This window comes from Salvelinus fontinalis, chromosome 13 (assembly GCF_029448725.1).
Source record: "Salvelinus fontinalis isolate EN_2023a chromosome 13, ASM2944872v1, whole genome shotgun sequence".
In the NCBI taxonomy this organism is placed as follows: domain Eukaryota; kingdom Metazoa; phylum Chordata; class Actinopteri; order Salmoniformes; family Salmonidae; genus Salvelinus; species Salvelinus fontinalis.
This window is the reverse complement of record NC_074677.1, coordinates 2117944-2145759: the sequence shown is the minus strand read 5'-3', so window position 1 is coordinate 2145759 and position 27816 is coordinate 2117944. Positions and strand designations below refer to the sequence as shown.

The 27816-nt window shown below is 45.9% G+C and overlaps 1 protein-coding gene across 1 annotated transcript; it reads right to left on the bottom strand.

Moving 5' to 3' along the window:
- rab38b (RAB38b, member of RAS oncogene family) lies at nt 1–25416 on the bottom strand. Its single transcript, XM_055941382.1, has 5 exons — nt 25238–25416; nt 24867–25032; nt 7957–8108; nt 7726–7854; nt 1–2252 (listed from the first exon to the last, which is right to left on the bottom strand). Exons 1-5 carry the CDS (start codon nt 25268–25270, stop codon nt 2100–2102), a joined length of 633 nt encoding a protein of 210 aa, XP_055797357.1. The 5' UTR covers nt 25271–25416; the 3' UTR covers nt 1–2099.
- Between the last annotated feature and the right edge of the window lie 2400 nt (nt 25417–27816).

Here is a 27816-nt window from a genome sequence, read left to right as displayed (position 1 = left end):
TAACAGTTAAACATTTAATTTGGGAGGTATTTCATCTGTTACATGTGTCAAGTCTCCAAATCAGACATTATCAAATTTACGTGACATATAATTAGGCACACCTCCCCATTATTTTGTATAAAATTGTGCAAACTCCAAAACATATCGCAGTGCGTGTCGGGATATCACTTCGCTCTGAAGCTAGCAGCCTTGCTGGTTGAAGTGGCAATATGAGGGTCTAATATTTACTCCCTCGGCTTGCTGGCTTGGTTGAAGTGGCAATATGAGGGTCTAATATTTACTCCCTCGGCTTGCTGGCTTGGTTGAAGTGGCAATATGAGGGTCTAATATTTACTCCCTCGGCTTGCTGGCTTGAAGTGGCAATATGAGGGTCTAATATTTACTCCCTCGGCTTGCTGGCTTGAAGTGGCAATATGAGGGTCTAATATTTACTCCCTCGGCTTGCTGGCTTGGTTGAAGTGGCAATATGAGGGTCTAATATTTACTCCCTCGGCTTGCTGGCTTGAAGTGGCAATATGAGGGTCTAATATTTACTCCCTCGGCTTGCTGGCTTGGTTGAAGTGGCAATATGAGGGTCTAATATTTACTCCCTCGGCTTGCTGGCTTGGTTGAAGTGGCAATATGAGGGTCTAATATTTACTCCCTCGGCTTGCTGGCTTGAAGTGGCAATATGAGGGTCTAATATTTACTCCCTCGGCTTGCTGGCTTGAAGTGGCAATATGAGGGTCTAATATTTACTCCCTCGGCTTGCTGGCTTGGTTGAAGTGGCAATATGAGGGTCTAATATTTACTCCCTCGGCTTGCTGGCTTGAAGTGGCAATATGAGGGTCTAATATTTACTCCCTCGGCTTGCTGGCTTGAAGTGGCAATATGAGGGTCTAATATTTACTCCCTCAGCTTGCTGGCTTGGTTGAAGTGGCAATATGAGGGTCTAATATTTACTCCCTCGGCTTGCTGGCTTGGTTGAAGTGGCAATATGAGGGTCTAATATTTACTCCCTCGGCTTGCTGGCTTGGTTGAAGTGACAATATGAGGGTCTAATATTTACTCCCTCAGCTTGCTGGCTTGGTTGAAGTGGCAATATGAGGGTCTAATATTTACTCCCTCGGCTTGCTGGCTTGGTTGAAGTGACAATATGAGGGTCTAATATTTACTCCCTCGGCTTGCTGGCTTGGTTGAAGTGGCAATATGAGGGTCTAATATTTACTCCCTCGGCTTGCTGGCTTGGTTGAAGTGGCAATATGAGGGTCTAATATTTACTCCCTCAGCTTGCTGGCTTGGTTGAAGTGGCAATATGAGGGTCTAATATTTACTCCCTCGGCTTGCTGGCTTGAAGTGGCAATATGAGGGTCTAATATTTACTCCCTCAGCTTGCTGGCTTGGTTGAAGTGGCAATATGAGGGTCTAATATTTACTCCCTCAGCTTGCTGGCTTGAAGTGGCAATATGAGGGTCTAATATTTACTCCCTCAGCTTGCTGGCTTGGTTGAAGTGGCAATATGAGGGTCTAATATTTACTCCCTCGGCTTGCTGGCTTGGTTGAAGTGGCAATATGAGGGTCTAATATTTACTCCCTCGGCTTTGGGACACGAAGTTGCGCATGAATGAGTAAATGGAGGGCCAAGGATCGAGGAGAAGGGGATGTTTTGAAATCAGCGCCTCTGTCTTCTGGAGAGGTGGATATGAAGGGCACTTGTAGTGACATTCAATCATCTCTCCACTCTCTGCTCCACAACATATTAAGAATAATATATTACATTTAGCAGACACTTTTATCCAAAGCGACTCACAGTCACGCGTGTGTACATTTTACGTATGGGTGGTCCCTGGAATTGAACCCACTACCCTGGTGTTACAAGCACCATGCTCTATAAACTGAACTACAGAGGACCAACATAGTCCCGTTCCACTTCCGCTTTCTCCTCTCCAGGATCTGCCTCCTCTCCTCTCTTCACCTCTCCTCCACTCCTTCCTCTATAGTTTGAACCAGTTCTCTCTTCCTATCTTCTCCTCCCCTCGTATTATCCCCAGTCCTCTCCTCCTCTCCTCCCTCTATGGTTTGTAGCAGGCAGAGCAGATCCCAGGTTGTGAGTCGTCTAGCTATGGTTTGTAGCAGGCAGAGCAGTTCCCAGGTTGTGAGTCATTTAGTTTTGGAGAGATGGTGTCTGGGACCACTGACTTTAGGAAATCATTCTCTGTAGCCATGATGTGTTTCACCAGGAAGTTTGCGGCCTCGCTGATGTTGGTGTTCTCCTAAAGGAGTAAAACAACAAGATTAAAAGTTATTGGCTAGTTTCAGAGCTGTTGCCTTGTTAAACAAAATCAGGTGCTCCTTTGACATGGTTCAGTACACGTATATAAACACATTTTCATTGTACGAAATGGCAATGTTTTTATTGATCCTTACAGTGCCGGTCGGAAAGTATTCAGACCCCTTGAGTTTTTGCAATTTTTTTTAACGTTACAGCCTTTTTCTAAAATTGATTAAATTATATTTGTCCTCATTAATCTACAAACAATATATAGTAATGTCAAAGAGAAAACATGTTTTTAGAAATGTTTGCAAATTAATAAAAAAAATAAAAAAACAGAAATACCTTATTTACATAAGTATTCAGACCCTTTGCTATGAGACTCGAGAATTCAGCTCAGTGGCATCCTGTTTCCATTGATCATTCTTGAGATGTTTCTACAATTTGATTGGAGTCCACCTGTGGTCAATTCAATTCATTGGACATGATTTGGAAAGGCACAAACCTGTCTATATAAGGTCCCACAGTAGACAGTGCATGTCAGAGCAAAAACTAAGCAAGGATGTCAAAGGAATTGTCTGTATAGCTCTGAGACAGGACCGTGTTGAGGCACAGATCTGGGGAAGGGTACCAAAAATATTCTGCAGCATTGAAGGTCCCCAAGAACATGGTGGACTCCATCATTCTTAAATGGAAGAACTTTAGAACCTCCAAGACTCTTCCTAGATCTGGCCTCCCGGCCAAACTGAGCAACCGGGGGAGAAGGGCCTTGGTCACGGAGGTGACCAAGAACCCGATAGCTGTGCAGCGGCGCTCCCCATCCAACCTGACAGAGCTCGGGAGGATCTGCGGAGAAGGATGGGAGAAACTCCCCAAATACAGGTGTGCCAAGCTTGTAGCTTCATACCCAGGAAGACTTAAGGCTGAAATCGCTTCCAAAGGTGCTTCAACGAAGACAGACCCTTTACTGAGTAAAGGGTCTGAATGCTTAAGTAAATGTGATATTTCTGTTTTTTATTTTTTAATAAATGTACAAAATGTTCTAGAAACCTGTTTTTACTTTGTCATCGTGGGGTATTATGGGGTATTATGTGAAGATTGATGAGAAAAAAAAACAATTTCATCTATTTCTAAATATTATTTACAATAATAATAACGTAACAAAATGTGGAAAAAGTCAAGGGGTCGGAATACTCTCCGTATTCACTGTACCCAGGTAAAACAACCTAACCCTAACCCTAACCCTAACCCTAACCCTAACCCTGTACCCGGGTAAAACAACCTAACCCTAACCCTAACCCTAACCCTAACCCTAACCCTAACCCTGTACCCGGGTAAAACAACCTAACCCTAACCCTAACCCTAACCCTAACCCTGTACCCGGGTAAAACAACCAGGTAAAACAACCTAACCCTAACCCTAACCCTGTACCCGGGTAAAACAACCAGGTAAAACAACCTAACCCTAACCCTAACCCTAACCCTAACCCTGTACCCGGGTAAAACAACCAGGTAAAACAACCTAACCCTAACCCTAACCCTAACCCTAACCCTGTACCCAGGTAAAACAACCTGGTAAAACCCTAACCCTAACCCTGTACCCGGGTAAAACAACCTAACCCTAACCCTAACCCTAACCCTGTACCCAGGTAAAACAACCAGGTAAAACAACCTAACCCTAACCCTAACCCTAACCCTGTACCCGGGTAAAACAACCTAACCCTAACCCTGTACCCGGGTAAAACAACCAGGTAAAACAACCTAACCCTAACCCTAACCCTGTACCCAGGTAAAACAACCAGGTAAAACAACCTAACCCTAACCCTAACCCTGTACCCGGGTAAAACAACCTAACCCTAACCCTAACCCTAACCCTGTACCCGGGTAAAACAACCAGGTAAAACAACCTAACCCTAACCCTAACCCTAACCCTGTACCCGGGTAAAACAACCTAACCCTAACCCTAACCTTAACCCTAACCCTAACCCTAACCCTGTACCCGGGTAAAACAACCTAACCCTAACCCTGTACCCGGGTAAAACAACCAGGTAAAACAACCTAACCCTAACCCTAACCCTAACCCTAACCCTGTACCCAGGTAAAACAACCAGGTAAAACAACCTAACCCTAACCCTAACCCTGTACCCGGGTAAAACAACCTAACCCTAACCCTAACCCTAACCCTGTACCCGGGTAAAACAACCAGGTAAAACAACCTAACCCTAACCCTAACCCTGTACCCGGGTAAAACAACCTAACCCTAACCCTAACCTTAACCCTAACCCTAACCCTAACCCTAACCCGGGTAAAACAACCAGGTAAAACAACCTAACCCTAACCTTAACCCTAACCCTGTACCCAGGTAAAACAACCTAACCCTAACCTTAACCCTAACCCTAACCCTAACCCTAACCCTGTACCCGGGTAAAACAACCTAACCCTAACCTTAACCCTAACCCTAACCCTAACCCTAACCCTGTACCCGGGTAAAACAACCTAACCCTAACCTTAACCCTAACCCTAACCCTAACCCTAACCCTGTACCCGGGTAAAACAACCAGGTAAAACAACCTAACCCTAACCCTAACCCTAACCCTAACCCTCTCCGTATTCACTGTACCCGGGTAAAACCCTAACCCTAACCCTAACCCTAACCCTGTACCCGGGTAAAACAACCAGGTAAAACAACCTAACCCTAACCCTAACCCTAACCCTAACCCTGTACCCGGGTAAAACAACCAGGTAAAACAACCTAACCCTAACCCTAACCCTAACCCTAACCCTGTACCCAGGTAAAACAACCAGGTAAAACAACCTAACCCTAACCCTAACCCTAACCCTAACCCTAACCCTGTACCCGGGTAAAACAACCAGGTAAAACAACCTAACCCTAACCCTAACCCTAACCCTAACCCTAACCCTGTACCCAGGTAAAACAACCAGGTAAAACAACCTAACCCTAACCCTAACCCTAACCCTAACCCTGTACCCGGGTAAAACAACCTGGTTCAACTGATTTAGAAGCAGTGGGAATGTGTAGTGACTGTCTGACTGGACAGCAGCTTAGCCCATGACCTCTGACCCCTGTAGAACCTCCTAACCTTAACCCTGTCCCTAACCTTAACCCTAACCCTAACCCTAACCCTGTACCCAGGTAAAACCTGGTTCAACTGATTTAGAAGCAGTGGGAATGTGTAGTGACTGTCTGACTGGACAGCAGCTTAGCCCATGACCTCTGACCCCTGTAGAACCTCCTAACCTTAACCCTGTCCCTAACCTTAACCCTAACCCTGTACCCAGGTAAAACCTGGTTCAACTGATTTAGAAGCAGTGGGAATGTGTAGTGACTGTCTGACTGGACAGCAGCTTAGCCCATGACCTCTGACCCCTGTAGAACCTCCTAACCTTAACCCTGTCCCTAACCTTAACCCTAACCCTAACCCTAACCCTGTACCCAGGTAAAACCTGGTTCAACTGATTTAGAAGCAGTGGGAATGTGTAGTGACTGTCTGACTGGACAGCAGCTTAGCCCATGACCTCTGACCCCTGTAGAACCTCCTAACCTTAACCCTGTCCCTAACCTTAACCCTAACCCTAACCCTAACCCTGTACCCAGGTAAAACCTGGTTCAACTGATTTAGAAGCAGTGGGAATGTGTAGTGACTGTCTGACTGGACAGCAGCTTAGCCCATGACCTCTGACCCCTGTAGAACCTCCTAAACTTAACCCTGTCCCTAACCTTAACCCTAACCCTAACCCTAACCCTGTACCCAGGTAAAACCTGGTTCAACTGATTTAGAAGCAGTGGGAATGTGTAGTGACTGTCTGACTGGACAGCAGCTTAGCCCATGACCTCTGACCCCTGTAGAACCTCCTAACCTTAACCCTGTCCCTAACCTTAACCTTAACCCTAACCCTAACCCTAACCCTAACCCTGTACCCAGGTAAAACCTGGTTCAACTGATTTAGAAGCAGTGGGAATGTGTAGTGACTGTCTGACTGGACAGCAGCTTAGCCCATGACCTCTGACCCCTGTAGAACCTCCTAACCTTAACCCTGTCCCTAACCTTAACCTTAACCCTAACCCTAACCCTAACCCTAACCCTAACCCTTAACCCTAACCCTAACCCTAACCCTAACCCTAACCCTAACCCTAACCCTAACCCTAACCCTAACCCTAAACCCTATCCCTAACCTTAACCCTAACCCTAAACCCTGTCCCTAACCTTAACCCTAAACCCTAACCCTAACCCTAACATTAACACTAAACCCTAACCCTAACCTTATCCCTAACCCTAAACCCTGGCCCTAACCTTAACCCTAAACCCTAACCCTAACCCTAACCTTAACACTAAACCCTAACCCTAACCTTAACCCTAACCCTAAACCCTATCCCTAACCTTAACCTTTAACTTAACCTTTAACTTAACCTTTAACTTAATGCCTAAACTTAAGTTTTAGTTTAACCTTTGTGGAATTTGACGGACAGCTAAGAAACGGCTCCACATTCAGTCGCTGCAGTTACGCCACTGGCATTTTATTTGGAGATTAAGTTGATGTGTCTGTATTTGTATTTATTTATTACATTTTATTTAACCTTTTATTTAACTAGGCAAGTCGGTTAAGAACAAATTCTTATTTACAATGACGGCCTACCAAAAGGCAAAAGGCCTCCTGCAGGGATAAAAAATAAAAAATAAATACAATTAAAATATAGGACAAAAACACACAATATAAGACAAAAACACATAATATAGAACAAAAACACACAATATAGAACAAAAACACACAATATAGAACAAAAACACACAATATAGGACAAAAACACATAATATAGAACAAAAACACACAATATAGGACAAAAACACACAATATAGAACAAAAACACAATATAGAACAAAAACACACACTATAGAACAAAAACACATAATATAGAACAAAAACACACACTATAGAACAAAAACACACATCACGACAAGCGAGACACCACAACACTACATAAAGAGAGACCTAAGACAACAACATAGCAAGGCAGCAACACATGGCAACACAGCATGGTAGCAGCACAACATGACCACAACATGGTAGCAACACAAAACAAGGTAGAAACATTGTTGGGCACAGACAACAGCACAAAGGGCAAGAAGGTAGAAACAGCAATACAGCGTACAAAGCAACCACAACTGTCAGTAAGAGTGTTTTTTGCAGTTCGATCCAGTCGCTAGCTGCAGCGAACTGAAAAGAGGAGTGACCCAGGGATGTGTGTGCTTTGGGGACCTTTAACAGAATGTGACTGGCAGAACGGGTGTTGTATGTGGAGGATGAGGGCTGCAGTAGATATCTCAGATAGGGTGGAGTAAGGCCCATAGAGGGTGGCAGAATGAGGACCCCACAAAGCTGTTGTGCATGTTGTCTGTGTGTGCGTGCACATGGGTGCGTATGTGCGTGTATGTGTTTGTGCGTGCGTGTTCCCACCTTGGCTGAGGTCTCAAACCAGCCCACAAAGCCGTTGTCTTTACAGAACTGGTCCATCTTCACGCCGTTATTGGTCAGAACCTCCCGCCCATGGTCACATTTATTAGCCAATAGGACCGTGGCGATGCTCTGTCCAATAGAGAGGTAAAAGGCAAGAAGGTGATGCATATGAACAGGATGATTTAAATAGTACTTTACCATGGTAGAATCAACTCACTGTCCTGTACTCACCTCTCTGTTGGTCAGCATGAGTTTAGAGTCCAGGTCCTCCTTCCACTTGGTGATGGCTTCGAAGGTAGTCGGCCGTGTCACGTCAAACACGATGAACGCCCCAATGGCCTCTCGGTAGTACACACGGGTCATGTTCCCAAACCGCTCTTGACCTACAGCGGAGAGAGAGAGAGACAGAGATATACTGTTATTGTAACTGGTGGGATTTGAACCTTGTTCTCCCACATAGTAACGCAACATGTTCACCATTAGACCAAGAGGACAACCTTGTGATCAAAGGATGACAATTGGGTTCCGTGTCTCAGGCAGGACTGCTCTGTAACATTATCTTGTCTCAGGCAGGACTGCTCAGTAACATTATCTTGTCTCAGGCAGGACTGCTCAGTAACATTATCTTGTCTCAGGCAGGACTGCTCAGTAACATGATCTTGTATCAGGCAGGACTGCTCAGTAACATTATCTTGTCTCAGGCAGGACTGCTCAGTAACATTATCTTGTCTCAGGCAGGACTGCTCAGTAACATTATCTTGTCTCAGGCAGGACTGCTCAGTAACATTATCTTATCTCAGGCAGGACTGCTCTGTAACATTATCTTGTCTCAGGCAGGACTGCTCAGTAACATTATCTGCCATGTCTCAGGCAGGACTGCTCAGTAACATTATCTTGTATCAGGCAGGACTGCTCAGTAACATTATCTTGTCTCAGGCAGGACTGCTCAGTAACATTATCTTGTCTCAGGCAGGACTGCTCAGTAACATTATCGTCCATGTCTCAGGCAGGACTGCTCAGTAACATTATCTTATCTCAGGCAGGACTGCTCTGTAACATTATCTTGTCTCAGGCAGGACTGCTCAGTAACATTATCGTCCATGTCTCAGGCAGGACTGCTCAGTAACATTATCTTGTATCAGGCAGGACTGCTCAGTAACATTATCTTGTCTCAGGCAGGACTGCTCAGTAACATTATCTTGTCTCAGGCAGGACTGCTCAGTAACATTATCTTGTCTCAGGCAGGACTGCTCAGTAACATTATCTTGTCTCAGGCAGGACTGCTCAGTAACATTATCTGCCGTGTCTCAGGCAGGACTGCTCAGTAACATTATCTTGTCTCAGGCAGGACTGCTCAGTAACATTATCTTGTCTCAGGCAGGACTGCTCAGTAACATTATCTTGTCTCAGGCAGGACTGCTCAGTAACATTATCTTGTCTCAGGCAGGACTGCTCAGTAACATTATCTTGTCTCAGGCAGGACTGCTCAGTAACATTATCGTCCATGTCTCAGGCAGGAAAAGGTTACCAGCACTGTTTAGGAGACAGAAGGAAAAGGTGCAGAGAAAGTATTACTGTGGTTCCTTAGTGATGAGTGTAGCTACTACTCTTAAAAACAGACAGCTACAGCTCATTCCATTCTGTAGTCTAGGGGACTAACAGCAAATCAGTGGATAAGGTTATATTAGTGGCCATTTCAGTGACAGTTAACAGTCTCCACATTCCATCTTGAACAGACCCATTCAGAGTGAGTTAGTGAGTCTCCACATTCCCAGTCATTACATAGGCCCAGTGAAGCAGCTATTTCTGCAGGTCTGATTCTGGTCTAGTCTGGTCTGGTCTGGTCCGTCTAGTCTGGTCTAGTCTGTTCTGCAGGTCTGGTCTAGTCTGGTCTGGTCTAGTCTGGTCTAGTCTGTTCTGCAGGTCTGAGTCTGGTCTAGTTTGGTCTGGTCTAGTCTGGTCTGTCTGGTCTGGTCTGGTCTAGTCTGGTCTAGTCTGTTCTGCAGGACTGAGTCTGGTCTAGTCTGGTCTAGTCTGGTCTAGTCTGGTCTAGTCTGGTCTAGTCTGGTCTAGTCTGGTCTAGTCTGGTCTAGTCTGGTCTAGTCTGGTCTAGTCTAGTCTGGTCTGTCTAGTCTGGTCTGCAGGTCTGAGTCTGGTCTAGTCTAGTCTAGTCTAGTCTAGTCTGGTCTGGTCTAGTCTAGTCTAGTCTGGTCTGGTCTAGTCTAGTCTGGTCTGGTCTAGTCTGGTCTGTCTGGTCTGTCTGGTCTGGTCTGTCTGGTCTAGTCTGGTCTGGTCTAGTCTGGTCTAGTCTGGTCTGGTCTAGTCTGGTCTGCAGGTCTGAGTCTGGTCTAGTTTGGTCTGGTCTAGTCTGGTCTGTCTGGTCTGGTCTGTCTGCTCTGTCTAGTCTGGTCTGACTGGTCTGGTCTAGTCTGGTCTGCAGGTCTGAGTCTGGTCTAGTCTGGTCTGTCTAGTCTGGTCTAGTCTGGTCTGTGTGGTCTGGTCTGTCTTGTCTGTCTAGTCTGGTCTGTCTGGTCTGGTCTGTCTGGTCTGGTTTAGTCTGGTCTGTCTGTCTGGTCTGTCTGGTCTGGTCTGTCTGGTCTGGTCTGGTCTAGTCTGTCTGGTCTGGTCTGGTCTAGTCTGTCTGGTCTGTCTGGTCTGGTCTGTCTAGTCTGTCTGGTCTGGTCTTGTCTGGTCTGGTCTGTCTAGTCTGGCCTATCTGGTCTGTTTAGTCTAGTCGGTCTGGTGTAGTCTAGTATGGTCTAGTGTAGTCTAGTATGGTCTAGTGTAGTCTAGTCTGGTCTGGTGTAGTCTAGTCTGGTCTGTCTAGTCTGGTCTGTCTGGTCTAGTCTAGTCTGGTCTGGTCTGGTCTGGTCTGGTCTGGTCTGGTGTAGTCTGGTCTGGTCTGGTGTAGTCTGGTCTAGTCTGGTCTGGTCTGGTGTAGTCTAGTCTAGTCTGGTCTGGTGTAGTCTGGTCTGGTCTGGTGTAGTCTGGTCTGTCTGGTCTAGTCTGGTCTCTCTAGTCTGGTCTAGTCTGGACTAGTTTGGTCTGGTCTGATCTCTCTAGTCTGGTCTAGTCTGGTCTGGTCTGGTCTGTCTAGTCTGGTCTAGTCTGGTCTGGTCTGGTCTGTCTAGTCTGGTCTGGTCTGGTCTAGTCTGGTCTAGTCTGGTCTGGTCTGGTGTAGTCTGGTCTGTCTGGTCTAGTCTGGTCTAGTCTGGTCTGGTCTGGTGTAGTCTGGTCTGTCTGGTCTAGTCTGGTCTCTCTAGTCTGGTCTGTCTAGTCTGGACTAGTTTGGTCTGTCTAGTCTGGTCTAGTTTGGTCTGGTCTAGTCTGGTCTGGTCTGGTCTAGTCTGGTCTGTCCGGTCTGGTCTAGTCTGGTCTGTCTAGTCTGGTCTCTCTAGTCTGGTCTGTCTAGTCTGGACTAGTTTGGTCTGTCTAGTCTGGTCTGGTCTAGTGTAGTTTGGTCTGTCTAGTCTGGTCTGGTCTAGTGTAGTATAGTCTGGTCTGGTCTAGTCTAGTCTGGTCTGGTGTAGTCTGGTCTGGTGTAGTCTGGTCTGGTGTAGTCTGGTCTGGTGTAGTCTGGTCTGGTGTAGTCTGGTCTGGTCTGGTGTAGTCTGGTCTGGTCTGGTGTAGTCTAGTCTGGTCTGGTGTAGTCTGGTCTGGTCTGGTGTAGTCTAGTCTGGTCTAGTGTAGTCTAGTATGGTCTAGTCTAGTCTGGTCTGGTGTAGTCTAGTCTGGTCTGGTGTAGTCTAGTCTGGTCTGCTGTAGTCTAGTCTGGTCTGCTGTAGTCTGGTCTGGTGTAGTCTGGTCTGGTCTGGTCTGGTGTAGTCTAGTCTGGTCTGGTGTAGTCTAGTCTGGTCTGGTGTAGTCTAGTCTGGTCTGGTGTAGTCTAGTCTGGTCTGGTGTAGTCTAGTCTGGTCTTGTGTAGTCTAGTCTGGTCTTGTGTAGTCTAGTCTGGTCTTGTGTAGTCTGGTCTGGTCTGGTGTAGTCTGGTCTAGTCTGGTCTGGTCTGGTGTAGTCTGGTGTAGTCTGGTCTGGTCTGGTGTAGTCTGGTCTGGTCTAGTCTGGTCTGGTCTAGTCTGGTCTGGTCTAATCTGGTCTAGTCTGGTCTGGTCTACTCTGGTCTTGTCTGGTCTGGTCTAGTCTGGTCTGGTGTAGTTTAGTCTGACAGGTAGGTCTAGTCTGGTCTAGTCTGGTCTGTCTAGTCTTGCCTGTCTGGTCTCTCTAGTCTGGCCTAGTGTGGTCTGTATATTCTGGTCTGCTGTATGTTGGTGTAGTATTTTCTAGTCTGGTATGCTGTAGTCTGGCCTAGTCTGGTCTGTCTGGTCTGGTCTGCTGTAGTCTGGTATGCTGTAGTCTGGTCTACTCTGGTCTGGTATGCTGTAGTCTGGTCTACTCTGGTCTGGTGTAGTCTATTCTAGTCTGGTGTAGTCTGGTGTAGTCTATCGTCATCTGTGATTTTTTAACATTTAAGTAATTTAGCAGACATTATTAGCCAGAGTGACTTACAGTATACTGCGAGTGCATACATTTTCATACTTTTTCATACTGGTTTCCCGTGGGAATCGTGTCGTTAGAAAACTTGACGATGGTGTTGGACTCATGCGCACCCACGCAGTTGTGGGTTAACAGAAGGGGACTAAGCACGCACCCCTGAGGGGAACCCGTCTTGAAGATCAGCGTGACAGATCCATTGTTGCCTACCCTCACCACCTGGGGGTGGCCCATCAGGAAGTCCAGAATCCAGTTGCAGAGGGAGGTGTTCAGTCCCACGGTCCTTATCTTATTGATGAGCTTGGAGGGAACTATAGTGTTGAATGCTGAGCTGTAGTCAATGAACAGCATTCAACACATTGGGGTGACAGGTAGCCTAGTGGTTAAAGCATTGAGCCAGTAACCGAAAGGTTGTTAGATTGAATCCCCAAGCTGACAAATTAAAAATCTGTCGTTCTCCAGCTGAACAAGGCAGTTCCTAGGCCATCGTTGTAAATAAGAATTTGTTCTTAAAATTTCTTCTGGGATTGGTGTCCCATCCATGGGTCTGTTGAGCTAACGTAGGCTAATGCGATTAGCATGAGGTTGTAAGTAACAAGAACATCTCTCAGGACATGGACATATCTGATATTGTCAGAAAGCTTAAATTCTTGATAATCTAACAACAATGTCCAATTTACAGTAGCTATTACAGTGAAAGAATACCATGCACAGTTTTGAACATGAAGTTATTAATAAACAATTTAGGCACATTTTGAACAGAAATGCAATGGTTCATTGGATCAGTCTAAAACGTTGCACATACACTGCTGCCATCTGGTGGCCAACATCTAAATTGCAGCTGGGCTGGAATAATACATTATGGCCTTTCTCTTGCATTTCAAAAACGATGGTACAAAAACAAATACAAAAGAACGGTTAGTTTTTTCCATACATTATCTTGTACCAGATCTATTGTATTATATTCTCCTACATTCCTTTTCACATTTCACAAACTTCAAAGTGTTTCCTTTCAAATGGTACCAAGAATATGCATATCCTTGCTTCAGGACCTGAGTTACAGGCAGCTAGATTTGGGTATGTAGTTTTCGGCGAAAATTGAAAAAAGTTTAAAAAAAGTGCGGATAAAAGATGCGGATCCTGTAAATTGGAGTTGGTCAAAGGGTGTCTGGGATGATTGTGTTGATGTGAGCCATGACTAGCCTTTCATAGCATTTCATGGCTACAGATGTGAGTGCTACGGGGTGATAATCATTTAGACAGGTTACCTTGGTGTTCTTGGGCACAGAGACTATGATGGTCTTCTTGAAATACTGTATCTAGTCTACAAAACTAGGTCAGAGAGAGGATACCAATGTCAGCAAACACGCTTACCAGCTGAGTACACATCCTGGTAATCCATCTGGCCCTGCGGCCTTGTGAATGTTAACTAGTTTTAAAGGTCTTACTCACATTGGCAACAGAGAGTGTGATCACACAGTCGTCCGGAAACAACTGGTGCTCCCATGTGAGGTTCAGAGTTGCATTGCCTCGAAGCGAGCATAGAACGCATTTAGCTCGTCTGGTATGCTCGCATCACTGGGCAGCTCGCGGCTGGGTTTCCCTTTGGAATCCATGATAGTTTGCGAACCCTGCCACATCCGATAAGTGTCAGAGCTTAGTAAGATTCTATCTTAGTCTTGTATTGACGTGCACTTTGCATGTTTGATCGCTCGTCTGAGGTCGTAGAGGGATTTCCTATAAACGTTTGGATTAGTGTCCCGCTCCTTGAAAGCAGCAGCTCTAGCCTTTAGCTCAGTTGCCTGTAATCCATGGCTTCTGCTTGGGATATGTACGTACTGTCACTTTTAGGACAACATCGTCGATGCACCTATTAGTGCGGTGACTGATGTGGTAAACTCCTTAATGCCACGGGATGAATCCCAGAACTTATTCCAGTTTGTGCAAAGAAGTCCTGAAGTTTAGCATCCGCTTCATCTGACCACTTCCGTATCGAGCGCGTAACTTACCACCTTCTCCGCGGCGGGTGTTCCCTCTGCTGTTTACCTGAAGTCCTCGATCATCTCCTTTGTTTTGTTGACGTTGAGTGAGAGGTTTTTTTCCTGACACCACACTCCAAGTGCCCTCATCTCCTCCCTGTTGGCTGACTCATCGTTGTTGGTAATCAAGCCCACTGCTGTTGTGTCGTCTGCAAACTAGATGATTGAGTTGGAGGGCAGTGTGTAGTGTGATAGCGATTGCATCGTCATTGCCCTGTTGGGGTGGTATACAAACTGGAGTGGGGCTAGGGTGGCAGGTAAGTTGGAGGTGATTATGATCCTTGACTAGTCTCTCAAAGCACTTCATGATGACAGAAGTGAGTGTTATGGGGCGATAGTCATTTAGTTCAGTTATCTTTGCCTTCTTGGGTACAGGAACAATGGTAGCCATCTTGAAGCATGTGGGGGACAGCAGACTGCGATAGGGAGAGATTGAATATGTCTGTAAACACACCAGCCAGCTGGTCTGCGCATGCTCTCAGGACGCGGCTAGGGATGCCATCTGGGCCAGCAGCCTTGTGAGGGTTAACACGTTTAAATGTCTTACTCACATCAGCCATGGAGAAGGAGAGCTCACAGTCCTTGGTAGCGGACCGTGTCGGTGGCACTGTATTATCCTCAAAGTGGGCAAAGAAGGTGATCAGTTTGCCTGGCAGCGTGACGTCGTTGTCCGTGATGTGGCTGGTTTTCTTTTTGTAGTCCATGATGGCCTGTAGACCCTGCCACATACGTCTTGTGTCTGAGCCGTTGAATTGCGACTCCACTTTGTCTCTATACCAGGCCCGTCAGGAAGTCCAGGATCAAGTTGCAGAGGGAGGTGTTTAGTCCCAGGGTCCTTAGCTTATTGATGAACTTTGAGGGAACTATGGTGTTGAACGCTGAGCTGTAGTCAATGAATAGCATTCTCACATAGGCGGTCCTTTTGTCCAGGTGGGAAAGGGCAGTGTAGAGTGCAATAGAGATTGAATCATCTGTGGATCTGTTTGGGCGGTATGCAAATTAGTGTGAGTCTAGAGTTTCTGGGATAATGGTTTTGATGTGAGCAATGACCAGCCTTTCAAAGCACTTCATGGCTACGGACGTGAGTGCTACGTGTCTGTAGTCATTTAGGCAGGTTGCCTTCGTGTTCTTGGGCACAGGGACTATGGTGGTCTGCTTGAAACATGTTGGTATCACAGACTTAATCAGGGACAGGTTGAAAATGTCAGTGAAGACACCTGCCAGTTGGTCAGCCCATGCCCGGAGCACACGTCCTGGTATTCCGTCTAGTCCTCGGAGCCTTTTGAATGTTGACCTGTTTAAAGATCTTACTCATGTCGGCTACGGAGAGCGTGATCACACACGTCGTCCGGAACAGCTGATGCTCTCATGGATGCCTCAGCGTTTCTTGCCTCAAAGCGAGCATAGAAGTGATTTAGCTCGTCTGGTAGGCTCATGTCACTGGGCAGCTCGCGGCTGTGCTTCCCTTTGTAGTCTGTAATAGTTTGCAAGCCCTGCCACATCCAACGAGCGTTGGAGCCGGTGTAGTACAATTCAATCTTAGTCCTGTATTGAGTCAACTCCCTGAGTTTAGTCACACACACACACACACACACACACACACACACACACACACACACATACTAACTGGTTAGACTCACCAGTAGAGACTGTAGAGACACACAAACAGGATGGCAATGTAGATTATTCTACTCTATTTTGTCCTATTTTCAAACAAAACAAATAACATTTTAATTAAAACTTCTTGTCAATAGGGGGTGCTGTTAGCACTTTGTAATAAATTAAACTGCCTCGTACTCAATTCTTGCTCGTACAATATGCATATTATTATTACTATTGGATAGAAAACACTCTCTAGTTTCTAAAACCGTTTGAATTATATCTGTGAGGGAAACAGAACTGGACTTAGAGCAATTTTCCTATGTGGATGTGAGAATGCAGAATTCTGCAAGCTGTTCCCAGATCAGTTTATTAATTTGCCTTTCTTCTATTGGTTGAGATGCTCTGCATACGCCTTCCCCTGGATGTCAGCGAATAGTGAGACTTGAAATGGAGTCTCTAGGCAGATCTGAAAGGTTATAAATGGCTTGGGAAGGAAAGGTCCGGCCTTTTCCCTCTTCGCTCTGACACAGGAAGGACCTTGGCATATCGTACTAGAAGCTCCAGTTATAGCTCTTAGATATATCCGGCTGTGTTTTTATTCGATATAGCTGTTAAAGACATCATAATGTTGTTATTTTAAACCAAGTTATATCCGGATTTGTGAGGAAGTACTCATCCCGGATCCGGGAGCACCCTCATCAGTAAAAAAGCTGACTAGCATAGCCTAGCATAGCGTCACAAGTAAATACTAGCATCTAAATATCATTAAATCACAAGTCCAAGACACCAGAAGAAAGATACACATCTTGTGAATCCAGCCATCATTTCTGATTTTTAAAATGTTTTACAGGGAAAACACAATATGTATTTCTATTAGCTAACCACGATAGCAAAAGACCCAACTTTTTTTTTTTTCACAATTTTTTTACTGCATAGGTAGCTATCACAAATTCGACCAACTAAAGATATAAATAGTCACTAACCAAGAAACAACTTCATCAGATGACAGTCCTATAACAGATTTATTGTATAGCATATGTTTTGTTAGAAAAATGTGCATATTTTCAGGTATAAATCATAGTTTGACATTGCAGCCACCCTCACAACTCTCACCAAAGCAGCTAGAATAACTACAGAAACCAACATGAAATACCTAAGTACTCATCATAAACCATTTATGAAAAATACATGGTGTACAGCAAAGTAAAGACAAACATCTTGTGAATCCAGCCAATATTTCAGATTTTTTAAGTGTTTTACAGCGAAAACCCAATATACCATTATATTAGCTTACTACAATAGCCTACCACACAGCCCCATTCATTCAACATAACGTTAGCGATAGCGAATAAACCAGCAAAAGATATTAATTTTTTCACTAACCTTCTCAAACTTGTTCAGATGACAGTCATATAACATCATATTACACAATACATACATGGTTTGTTCGAAAATGTGCATATTTAGCGGCACAAATCGTGGTTATACATTGTGAATAGTAGCCAAACTGCAAACAAAATGTCGGGAGAAATCTTGGGAGAGGCACCTAATCTAATCAATAACTAATCATAAACTTGACTAAAAAATACAGATTGGACAGCAAATTAAAGATACATTAGTTCTTAATGCAACAGCTGTGTTGGATTTTTTAAATTAACGTTACTACGACATACAGCGTACGTTAAAGCGAGACCGCGCCAAAATTAATGGCGGAATAATAGTTTAACTTTTTCGACAGAAATTATGAATTAACATCATAAATAGTTCTTACTATTTGATGAGCTTCCATCAGAATCTTGTACAAGTTGTCATTTGTCCAGAATAATCGTTGCTCGGTTGTAGAATGTCGTCTTCAACTGTGGAATTAGCAGCAAACGTTAGCCATGTGGTGCAGACGTGTCCAAATCCCCAGAATTTAGCACAAAGAAAATTCCGAAAATCGCAATATACTGATATAAACTGATATAACTCGGTTTAAAATAACTACATTATGATGTTTTTAACACATATATCGAATAAAATCAGAGCCGGATATATCTAAGGGCTATAACGAGAGCTTTTCAGAATGCCATCCTGAGGTTGTTCTCGTGTCATGACGAACGTTGTAAAGAAAGTTGAACCCCCGGTTCCAAGAGCTCTTGTTCGGCCTCAGATCTACCTAGACACCCCATTCCAATTCTCACTGCTTACTGTCATCTAGGGAAAGGCGTATGCAGTGCATGTCGACTCATAGATTACATGCAAATTAATAAACTGACCCTGGAACAGAGCCCCCGATTTCAGATTTCTCAGTTCCTGACAGAAAGTTTGCTGCAAAATTAGTTCTGTTTTACTCACAGATATAATTCAAACAGTTTTAGAAACCAGAGAGTGTTTTCTATCCAATAGTAATAATAATATGCATATTGTACGAGCAAGAATTGAGTACGAGGCAGTTTAATTTGGGAACGATTTTTTTACAAAGTCGAAACGGCGCCCCAATATTGAGAAAAGGTTTTAATATAAAGTGATAATAATAAAAAAAAGATGAACAATGGTGGCTCACATTAGATGTCAGGGCAAGTGGAGAAGAGGAAATGGTACCACGACAGAGGTGGAGAAGAGGAAATGGAACAGCGACAGAGGTGGAGAAGAGGAAATGGAACCACGACAGAGGTGGAGAAGAGGAAATGGAACCACGACAGAGGTGGAGAAGAGGAAATGGAACCACGACAGAGGTGGAGAAGAGGAAATGGAACAGCGACAGAGGTGGAGAAGAGGAAATGGAACCACGACAGAGGTGGAGAAGAGGAAATGGAACAGCGACAGAGGTGGAGAAGAGGAAATGGAACAGCGACAGAGGTGGAGAAGAGGAAATGGAACAGCGACAGAGGTGAAGAAGAGGAAATGGAACAGCGACAGAGGTGGAGAAGAGGAAATGGAACCACGACAGAGGTGGAGAAGAGGAAATGGAACCGCGACAGAGGTGGAGAAGAGGAAATGGAACAGCGATAGAGGTGGAGAAGAGGAAATGGAACAGCGACAGAGGTGGAGAAGAGGAAATGGAACAGCGACAGAGGTGGAGAAGAGGAAATGGAACAGCGACAGAGGTGGAGAAGAGGAAATGGAACAGCGACAGAGGTGGAGAAGAGGAAATGGAACAGCGACAGAGGTGGAGAAGAGGAAATGGAACAGCGACAGAGGTGGAGAAGAGGAAATGGAACAGCGACAGAGGTGGAGAAGAGGAAATGGAACCACGACAGAGGTGGAGAAGAGGAAATGGAACCGCGACAGAGGTGGAGAAGAGGAAATGGAACCACGACAGAGGTGGAGAAGAGGAAATGGAACCACGACAGAGGTGGAGAAGAGGAAATGGAACCGCGACAGAGGTGGAGAAGAGGAAATGGAACAGCGACAGAGGTGGAGAAGAGGAAATGGAACAGCGACAGAGGTGAAGAAGAGGAAATGGAACAGCGACAGAGGTGGAGAAGAGGAAATGGAACCACGACAGAGGTGGAGAAGAGGAAATGGAACCGCGACAGAGGTGGAGAAGAGGAAATGGAACAGCGACAGAGGTGGAGAAGAGGAAATGGAACAGCGACAGAGGTGGAGAAGAGGAAATGGAACAGCGACAGAGGTGGAGAAGAGGAAATGGAACAGCGACAGAGGTGGAGAAGAGGAAATGGAACAGCGACAGAGGTGGAGAAGAGGAAATGGAACAGCGACAGAGGTGGAGAAGAGGAAATGGAACAGCGACAGAGGTGGAGAAGAGGAAATGGAACAGCGACAGAGGTGGAGAAGAGGAAATGGAACCACGACAGAGGTGGAGAAGAGGAAATGGAACAGCGACAGAGGTGGAGAAGAGGAAATGGAACCGCGACAGAGGTGGAGAAGAGGAAATGGAACCACGACAGAGGTGGAGAAGAGGAAATGGAACCACGACAGAGGTGGAGAAGAGGAAATGGAACCGCGACAGAGGTGGAGAAGAGGAAATGGAACAGCGACAGAGGTGGAGAAGAGGAAATGGAACCGCGACAGAGGTGGAGAAGAGGAAATGGAACCACGACAGAGGTGGAGAAGAGGAAATGGAATCACGACAGAGGTGGAGAAGAGGAAATGGAACCACGACAGAGGTCGAGAAGAGGAAATGGAACAGCGACAGAGGTGGAGAAGAGGAAATGGAACCACGACAGAGGTGGAGAAGAGGAAATGGAACAGCGACAGAGGTGGAGAAGAGGAAATGGAACAGCGACAGAGGTGGAGAAGAGGAAATGGAACAGCGACAGAGGTGAAGAAGAGGAAATGGAACAGCGACAGAGGTGAAGAAGAGGAAATGGAACCACGACAGAGGTGGAGAAGAGGAAATGGAACCACGACAGAGGTGGAGAAGAGGAAATGGAACCGCGACAGAGGTGGAGAAGAGGAAATGGAACAGCGACAGAGGTGGAGAAGAGGAAATGGAACAGCGACAGAGGTGGAGAAGAGGAAATGGAACAGCGACAGAGGTGGAGAAGAGGAAATGGAACAGCGACAGAGGTGGAGAAGAGGAAATGGAACAGCGACAGAGGTGGAGAAGAGGAAATGGAACAGCGACAGAGGTGGAGAAGAGGAAATGGAACCACGACAGAGGTGGAGAAGAGGAAATGGAACAGCGACAGAGGTGGAGAAGAGGAAATGGAACAGCGACAGAGGTGGAGAAGAGGAAATGGAACAGCGACAGAGGTGGAGAAGAGGAAATGGAACAGCGACAGAGGTGGAGAAGAGGAAATGGAACCGCGACAGAGGTAGAGAAGAGGAAATGGAACCACGACAGAGGTGGAGAAGAGGAAAGGAACCACGACAGAGGTGGAGAAGAGGAAATGGAACAGCGACAGAGGTGGAGAAGAGGAAATGGAACAGCGACAGAGGTGGAGAAGAGGAAATGGAACCACGACAGAGGTGGAGAAGAGGAAATGGAACCACGACAGAGGTGGAGAAGAGGAAATGGAACAGCGACAGAGGTGGAGAAGAGGAAATGTGACCACGACAGAGGTGGAGAAGAGGAAATGGAACCGCGACAGAGGTGGAGAAGAGGAAATGGAACAGCGACAGAGGTGGAGAAGAGGAAATGGAACAGCGACAGAGGTGGAGAAGAGGAAATGGAACCACGACAGAGGTGGAGAAGAGGAAATGGAACAGCGACAGAGGTGGAGAAGAGGAAATGGAACAGCGACAGAGGTGGAGAAGAGGAAATGGAACAGCGACAGAGGTGGAGAAGAGGAAATGGAACAGCGACAGAGGTGGAGAAGAGGAAATGGAACCACGACAGAGGTAGAGAAGAGGAAATGGAACCACGACAGAGGTGGAGAAGAGGAAATGGAACCACGACAGAGGTGGAGAAGAGGAAATGGAACAGCGACAGAGGTGGAGAAGAGGAAATGGAACAGCGACAGAGGTGGAGAAGAGGAAATGGAACAGCGACAGAGGTGGAGAAGAGGAAATGTGACCACGACAGAGGTGGAGAAGAGGAAATGGAACCGCGACAGAGGTGGAGAAGAGGAAATGGAACAGCGACAGAGGTGGAGAAGAGGAAATGGAACAGCGACAGAGGTGGAGAAGAGGAAATGGAACCACGACAGAGGTGGAGAAGAGGAAATGGAACAGCGACAGAGGTGGAGAAGAGGAAATGGAACCACGACAGAGGTGGAGAAGAGGAAATGGAACCGAGACAGAGGTGGAGAAGAGGAAATGGAACAGCAACAGAGGTGGAGAAGAGGAAATGGAACAGCGACAGAGGTGGAGAAGAGGAAATGGAACAGCAACAGAGGTGGAGAAGAGGAAATGGAACAGCGACAGAGGTAGAGAAGAGGAAATGGAACCACGACAGAGGTGGAGAAGAGGAAATGGAACCGCGACAGAGGTGGAGAAGAGGAAATGGAACAGCAACAGAGGTGGAGAAGAGGAAATGGAACAGCGACAGAGGTGGAGAAGAGGAAATGGAACAGCGACTGTCTGCCTGCGTTCCTGTCTATCTGTCTGCCTGTCTGCCTGCCTGTGTGCCTGTCTATCTGTCTGTCTGCCTATGTGCCTGTCTATCTGTCTGCCTGCCTGTGTGCCTGTCTATCTGTCTGCCTGTCTGCCTGCCTGTGTGCCTGTCTATCTGTCTGTCTGCCTATGTGCCTGTGTGCCTGTCTATCTGTCTGCCTGCCTGTGTGCCTGTCTATCTGTCTGCCTGTGTGCCTGTGTGCCTGTGTGCCTGTCTGTCTGTCTGTCTGTCTGCCTGCCTGCCTGCCTGTCTGGCTGTCTGGCTGTCTGTCTGGCTGTGTGTCTGTCTGTTTGTGTGTCTGTGTGTCTGTCTGGCTGGCTGGCTGGCTGTCTGGCTGTCTGTCTGGCTGCCTGTCTGTTGTGACACACTTCTTCTTCTTGTATTGTCATTAATGTCACAAGAGTTTTGATGGGATAAAAGGTTGATATAGTAACATTGTATTGTTTCTGAACAAACAGCCAAGGCTGTAAAGCCAGTTATAGGCAGACAGATAGGTGTGAGACAAGTACTGTGTGTGTGTGTGTGTGTGTGTGTGTGTGTGTGTGTGTGTGTGTTTACAATGGTACTACTGTGACTTGCCCTTAAATCTCCCTCACATGGGCTCACATGATTCCACCAATACCTCCACGAGATAGATGAACCGTGAGAGAGAGAGAGAGAGAGAGAGAGAGAGAGAGAGAGAGAGAGAGAGAGAGAGAGAGAGAGAGAGAGAGAGAGAGAGAGAGAGAGAGAGAGAGAGAGAGAGAGAGAGAGAGAGAGAGAGAGAGAGAGAGAGAGACAGAGAGAGAGAGAGAGAGAGACAGAGACAGAGACAGAGAGAGAGAGAGAGAGACAGAGAGAGAGAGAGAGAGAGAGAGAGAGAGAGAGAGAGAGAGAGAGAGAGAGAGAGAGAGAGAGAGAGAGACAGAGACAGAGACAGAGACAGAGACAGAGAGAGAGAGACAGAGACAGAGACAGAGACAGAGACAGAGACAGAGACAGAGACAGAGACAGAGACAGAGACAGAGACAGAGACAGAGACAGAGACAGAGAGAGACAGAGACAGAGAGAGACAGAGACAGAGACAGAGAGAGACAGAGACAGAGACAGAGACAGAGACAGAGACAGAGACAGAGACAGAGACAGAGAGAGAGAGAGAGAGAGAGAGAGAGAGAGAGAGAGAGAGAGAGAGAGACAGAGACAGAGACAGAGACAGAGAGACAGAGAGACAGAGAGACAGAGAGACAGAGAGACAGAGAGACAGAGAGACAGAGACAGAGACAGAGACAGAGACAGAGACAGAGAGACAGAGACAGAGACAGAGACAGAGACAGAGACAGAGACAGAGACAGAGAGACAGAGAGACAGAGAGACAGAGAGACAGAGAGACAGAGAGACAGAGAGACAGAGAGACAGAGAGACAGAGAGACAGAGACAGAGAGACAGAGACAGAGACAGAGACAGAGACAGAGACAGAGACAGAGACAGAGACAGAGACAGAGACAGAGACAGAGACAGAGACAGAGACAGAGACAGAGACAGAGAGAGACAGAGAGACAGAGAGACAGAGAGACAGAGAGACAGAGAGAGAGAGAGAGAGAGAGAGAGAGAGAGAGAGAGAGAGAGAGAGAGAGAGAGAGAGAGAGAGAGAGAGAGCTTCTAAAGGAAAGTCACACGCTGCATCAAATACAGAGAGTTTCTCCAACAAAGACAGTTCATGAACTGGAACCACCACTTTAAAACCAGTACAATCCAAAACCAGCAGGAATGATGAACACATGTTACATATTAAGATGCAGCATTTCATATGGCAGTTGTTCTTGGCTCTCTTCTTGTTCTTAATACACCGTGTGTGGACACCTGCTCGTCGAACATCTCATTCCAAAATCATGGGCATTGATATGGAGTCATAGTATGTATGCTGTAGCGTTAAGATTTCTCTTCACTGGAACTAAGGGGCCCGGACCATGAGAAACAGCCCCAGACCCTTATTCCTCATCCACCAAACTTTACAGTTGGCACTCCGCATTTGGGCAGGTAACGTTCTCCTGTCATCCGCCAAACCCAGATTTGTCCGTCGGACTACCAGATGGTGAAGCGTGATTCATCACTCCACAGATCTCATTTCCACTTCTCCAGAGTGGTGATCTTAGGCTTGTGTGCGGCTTCTCGGCCATGGAAACCCATATCATGAAGCTCCCGACGAATCGTTCTTGTGCTGAGGTTGCTTCCAGAGAAAGTTTGGAACTCGGTAGTGAGTGTTGCAACCGAGGACAGACGATTTCTACGCACTACGTGCTTCAGCACTCGGCGGTCCCGTTCTGTAAACTTGTGTGGCCTGCCACTTCGCGGCAGAGCCGTTGTTGCTCCTAGATGTTTCCACTTCACATAACAGCACAGTTGACCAGGGCAGCTCTAGCAAGGCAGAAATTTGACGAGCTGACTTGTTGGAAAGGTGTTATAGTGAAGCGCTAGAAAAGTCACGTTGAAAGTCACTGAGCTCTTGAGTAAGGCCATTTTACTGCCAGTGTTTGTCTATGGAGATGTTATACACCTGTGAGCAATTGGTGTGGCTGAAAAAGCTAAATCCACTAATTTGAAGGGGTGTCCACACACTGTTGACCATGTAGATTACTATAATAATATATATATAATAACATAACAATAACATATATAATATGATATTATGTACATTATCATTCCCATTCCCCCATCATTCCCACCTGTCCATTTTTTTTATATGAATTTATTACAGACAGTCATTCAACATCATTCTTGAATGACTGTCTCAGTGCTTCAAATAGAATAACAAGAGTTTTCCCCCAATAAGATGTCGTGTTGCCCAACAACAATATAAATAACTTTTTCCGGGTATGAACGAAGTTGACAAAAACAAGTTTGGATAAAGATGTGTTCTAATTGATGGTGGTAGCTTAAATTAGATAGAGAGGCATACAGTATAACAGAAGTTGATTTAAGAAGCGCGATTACTTAGTAGCGCTAGATTAAGGAGCTGTCTATCCTACCGGCGATGTCCCAAAGTTGTAGCCGTATGGTCTCAGAGTCCCAGTTCAGGACCTTCAGGGCGAAATCCACGCCAATGGTGGCGCGGTAGTTGGTGGAGTAAGTCTGATGGACATACCGCTTAATGATGGAGGTCTTCCCCACACCCAAGTCCCCGATCACCAACACCTGGAACACAGAGCACAAGCAGAACCCCACATCTACTATCATCATTCTCAAATTAGAAACCATTACAAATTGTCAGAGCACAACCAAACGAGACATCACCCGTCATTCTCCACTATAGGTCTAAATCATAAGACATTTTCATTCAAAATATCTATTTTATCATAATAACTTAATAAATACATTGAAGATATAAATATGAGGTTACCTTGTACAGGTGTTCCTTCCCGGGGTTCTGCATCCCGGCGGCGAAGGACAGAGGAAGTTGAAGGTCCTGTTCCACCCCGTAGTTTAATAATATGTTAAGACGGAAAAGGGGTGTTTGGTTCTAAATATCGTTTTACATAGCAGTTCCCTTTTCTTCTGTCCTCTCCTCTGCTCGGAAGCACGCGCACGCACACGCACACGCACACGCACACGCACACGCACACGCACACGCACACGCACACGCACACGCACACGCACACGCACACGCACACGCACACGCACACGCACACGCACACGCACACACACACACACACACACACACACACACACACACACACACACACACACACACACACACACACACACACACACACACACACACACACACACACACACACACACACACACACGGCAGGGAGGAATTCCTAGCTACAGGGGCACATGTGACCCAGCAGCAGCAGCTCCGGTTTCGCCTCGTGCCACGGGGAGGGAGACACACGATAGGAAGCTCGTGAGAGCCACATTCATGTTGAGTTGTCATGTCTGCGTCACGGGAGATTGTAAAGAACATCATCTGGGTGTTAACCAACAACACCGGCTCCGTGACTGGCTGCCATTACGGCTCCTCTAATACAAGTAGTTTATAGTCCACTACAATCACTGTGACTGGCTGCCATTACGGCTCCTCTAATACAAGTAGTTTATAGTCCACTACAATCACTGTGACTGGCTGCCATTACGGCTCCTCTAATACAAGTAGTTTATAGTCCACTACAATCACCATGACTGGCTGCCATTACGGCTCCTCTAATACAAGTAGTTTATAGTCCACTATAATCACTGTGACTGGCTGCCATTACGGCTCCTCTAATATAAGTAGTTTATAGTCCACTATAATCACCATGACTGGCTGCCATTACGGCTCCTCTAATATAAGTAGTTTATAGTCCACTACAATCACTGTGACTGGCTGCCATTACGGCTCCTCTAATACAAGTAGTTTATAGTCCACTACAATCACCATGACTGGCTGCCATTACGGCTCCTCTAATACAAGTAGTTTATAGTCCACTATAATCACTGTGACTGGCTGCCATTACGGCTCCTCTAATATAAGTAGTTTATAGTCCACTATAATCACCATGACTGGCTGCCATTACGGCTCCTCTAATATAAGTAGTTTATAGTCCACTACAATCACTGTGACTGGCTGCCATTACAGCTCCTCTAATACAAGTAGTTTATAGTCCACTACAATCACTGTGACTGGCTGCCATTACAGCTCCTCTAATACAAGTAGTTTATAGTCCACTACAATCACCATGACTGGCTGCCATTACGGCTCCTCTAATATAAGTAGTTTATAGTCCACTACAATCACCGTGACTGGCTGCCATTACGGCTCCTCTAATACAAGTAGTTTATAGTCCACTACAATCACCATGACTGGCTGCCATTACGGCTCCTCTAATGCAAGTAGTTTATAGTCCACTACAATCACTGTGACTGGCTGCCATTACAGCTCCTCTAATACAAGTAGTTTATAGTCCACTACAATCACCATGACTGGCTGCCATTACGGCTCCTCTAATATAAGTAGTTTATAGTCCACTACAATCACTGTGACTGGCTGCCATTACGGCTCCTCTAATATAAGTAGTTTATAGTCCACTATAATCACTGTGACTGGCTGCCATTACGGCTCCTCTAATACAAGTAGTTTATAGTCCACTATAATCACTGTGACTGGCTGCCATTACGGCTCCTCTAATACCAGTAGTTTATAGTCCACTACAATCACTGTGACTGGCTGCCATTACGGCTCCTCTAATGCAAGTAGTTTATAGTCCACTACAATCACTGTGACTGGCTGCCATTACAGCTCCTCTAATATAAGTAGTTTATAGTCCACTACAATCACTGTGACTGGCTGCCATTACGGCTCCTCTAATACAAGTAGTTTATAGTCCACTATAATCACTGTGACTGGCTGCCATTACGGCTCCTCTAATACCAGTAGTTTATAGTCCACTATAATCACTGTGACTGGCTGCCATTACGGCTCCTCTAATACAAGTAGTTTATAGTCCACTACAATCACTGTGACTGGCTGCCATTACAGCTCCTCTAATGCAAGTAGTTTATAGTCCACTACAATCACTGTGACTGGCTGCCATTACAGCTCCTCTAATATAAGTAGTTTATAGTCCACTACAATCACCATGACTGGCTGCCATTACAGCTCCTCTAATGCAAGTAGTTTATAGTCCACTACAATCACCGTGACTGGCTGCCATTACAGCTCCTCTAATACAAGTAGTTTATAGTCCACTACAATCACCGTGACTGGCTGCCATTACAGCTCCTCTAATATAAGTAGTTTATAGTCCACTACAATCACTGTGACTGGCTGCCATTACAGCTCCTCTAATGCAAGTAGTTTATAGTCCACTACAATCACCGTGACTGGCTGCCATTACAGCTCCTCTAATACAAGTAGTTTATAGTCCACTACAATCACCGTGACTGGCTGCCATTACAGCTCCTCTAATATAAGTAGTTTATAGTCCACTACAATCA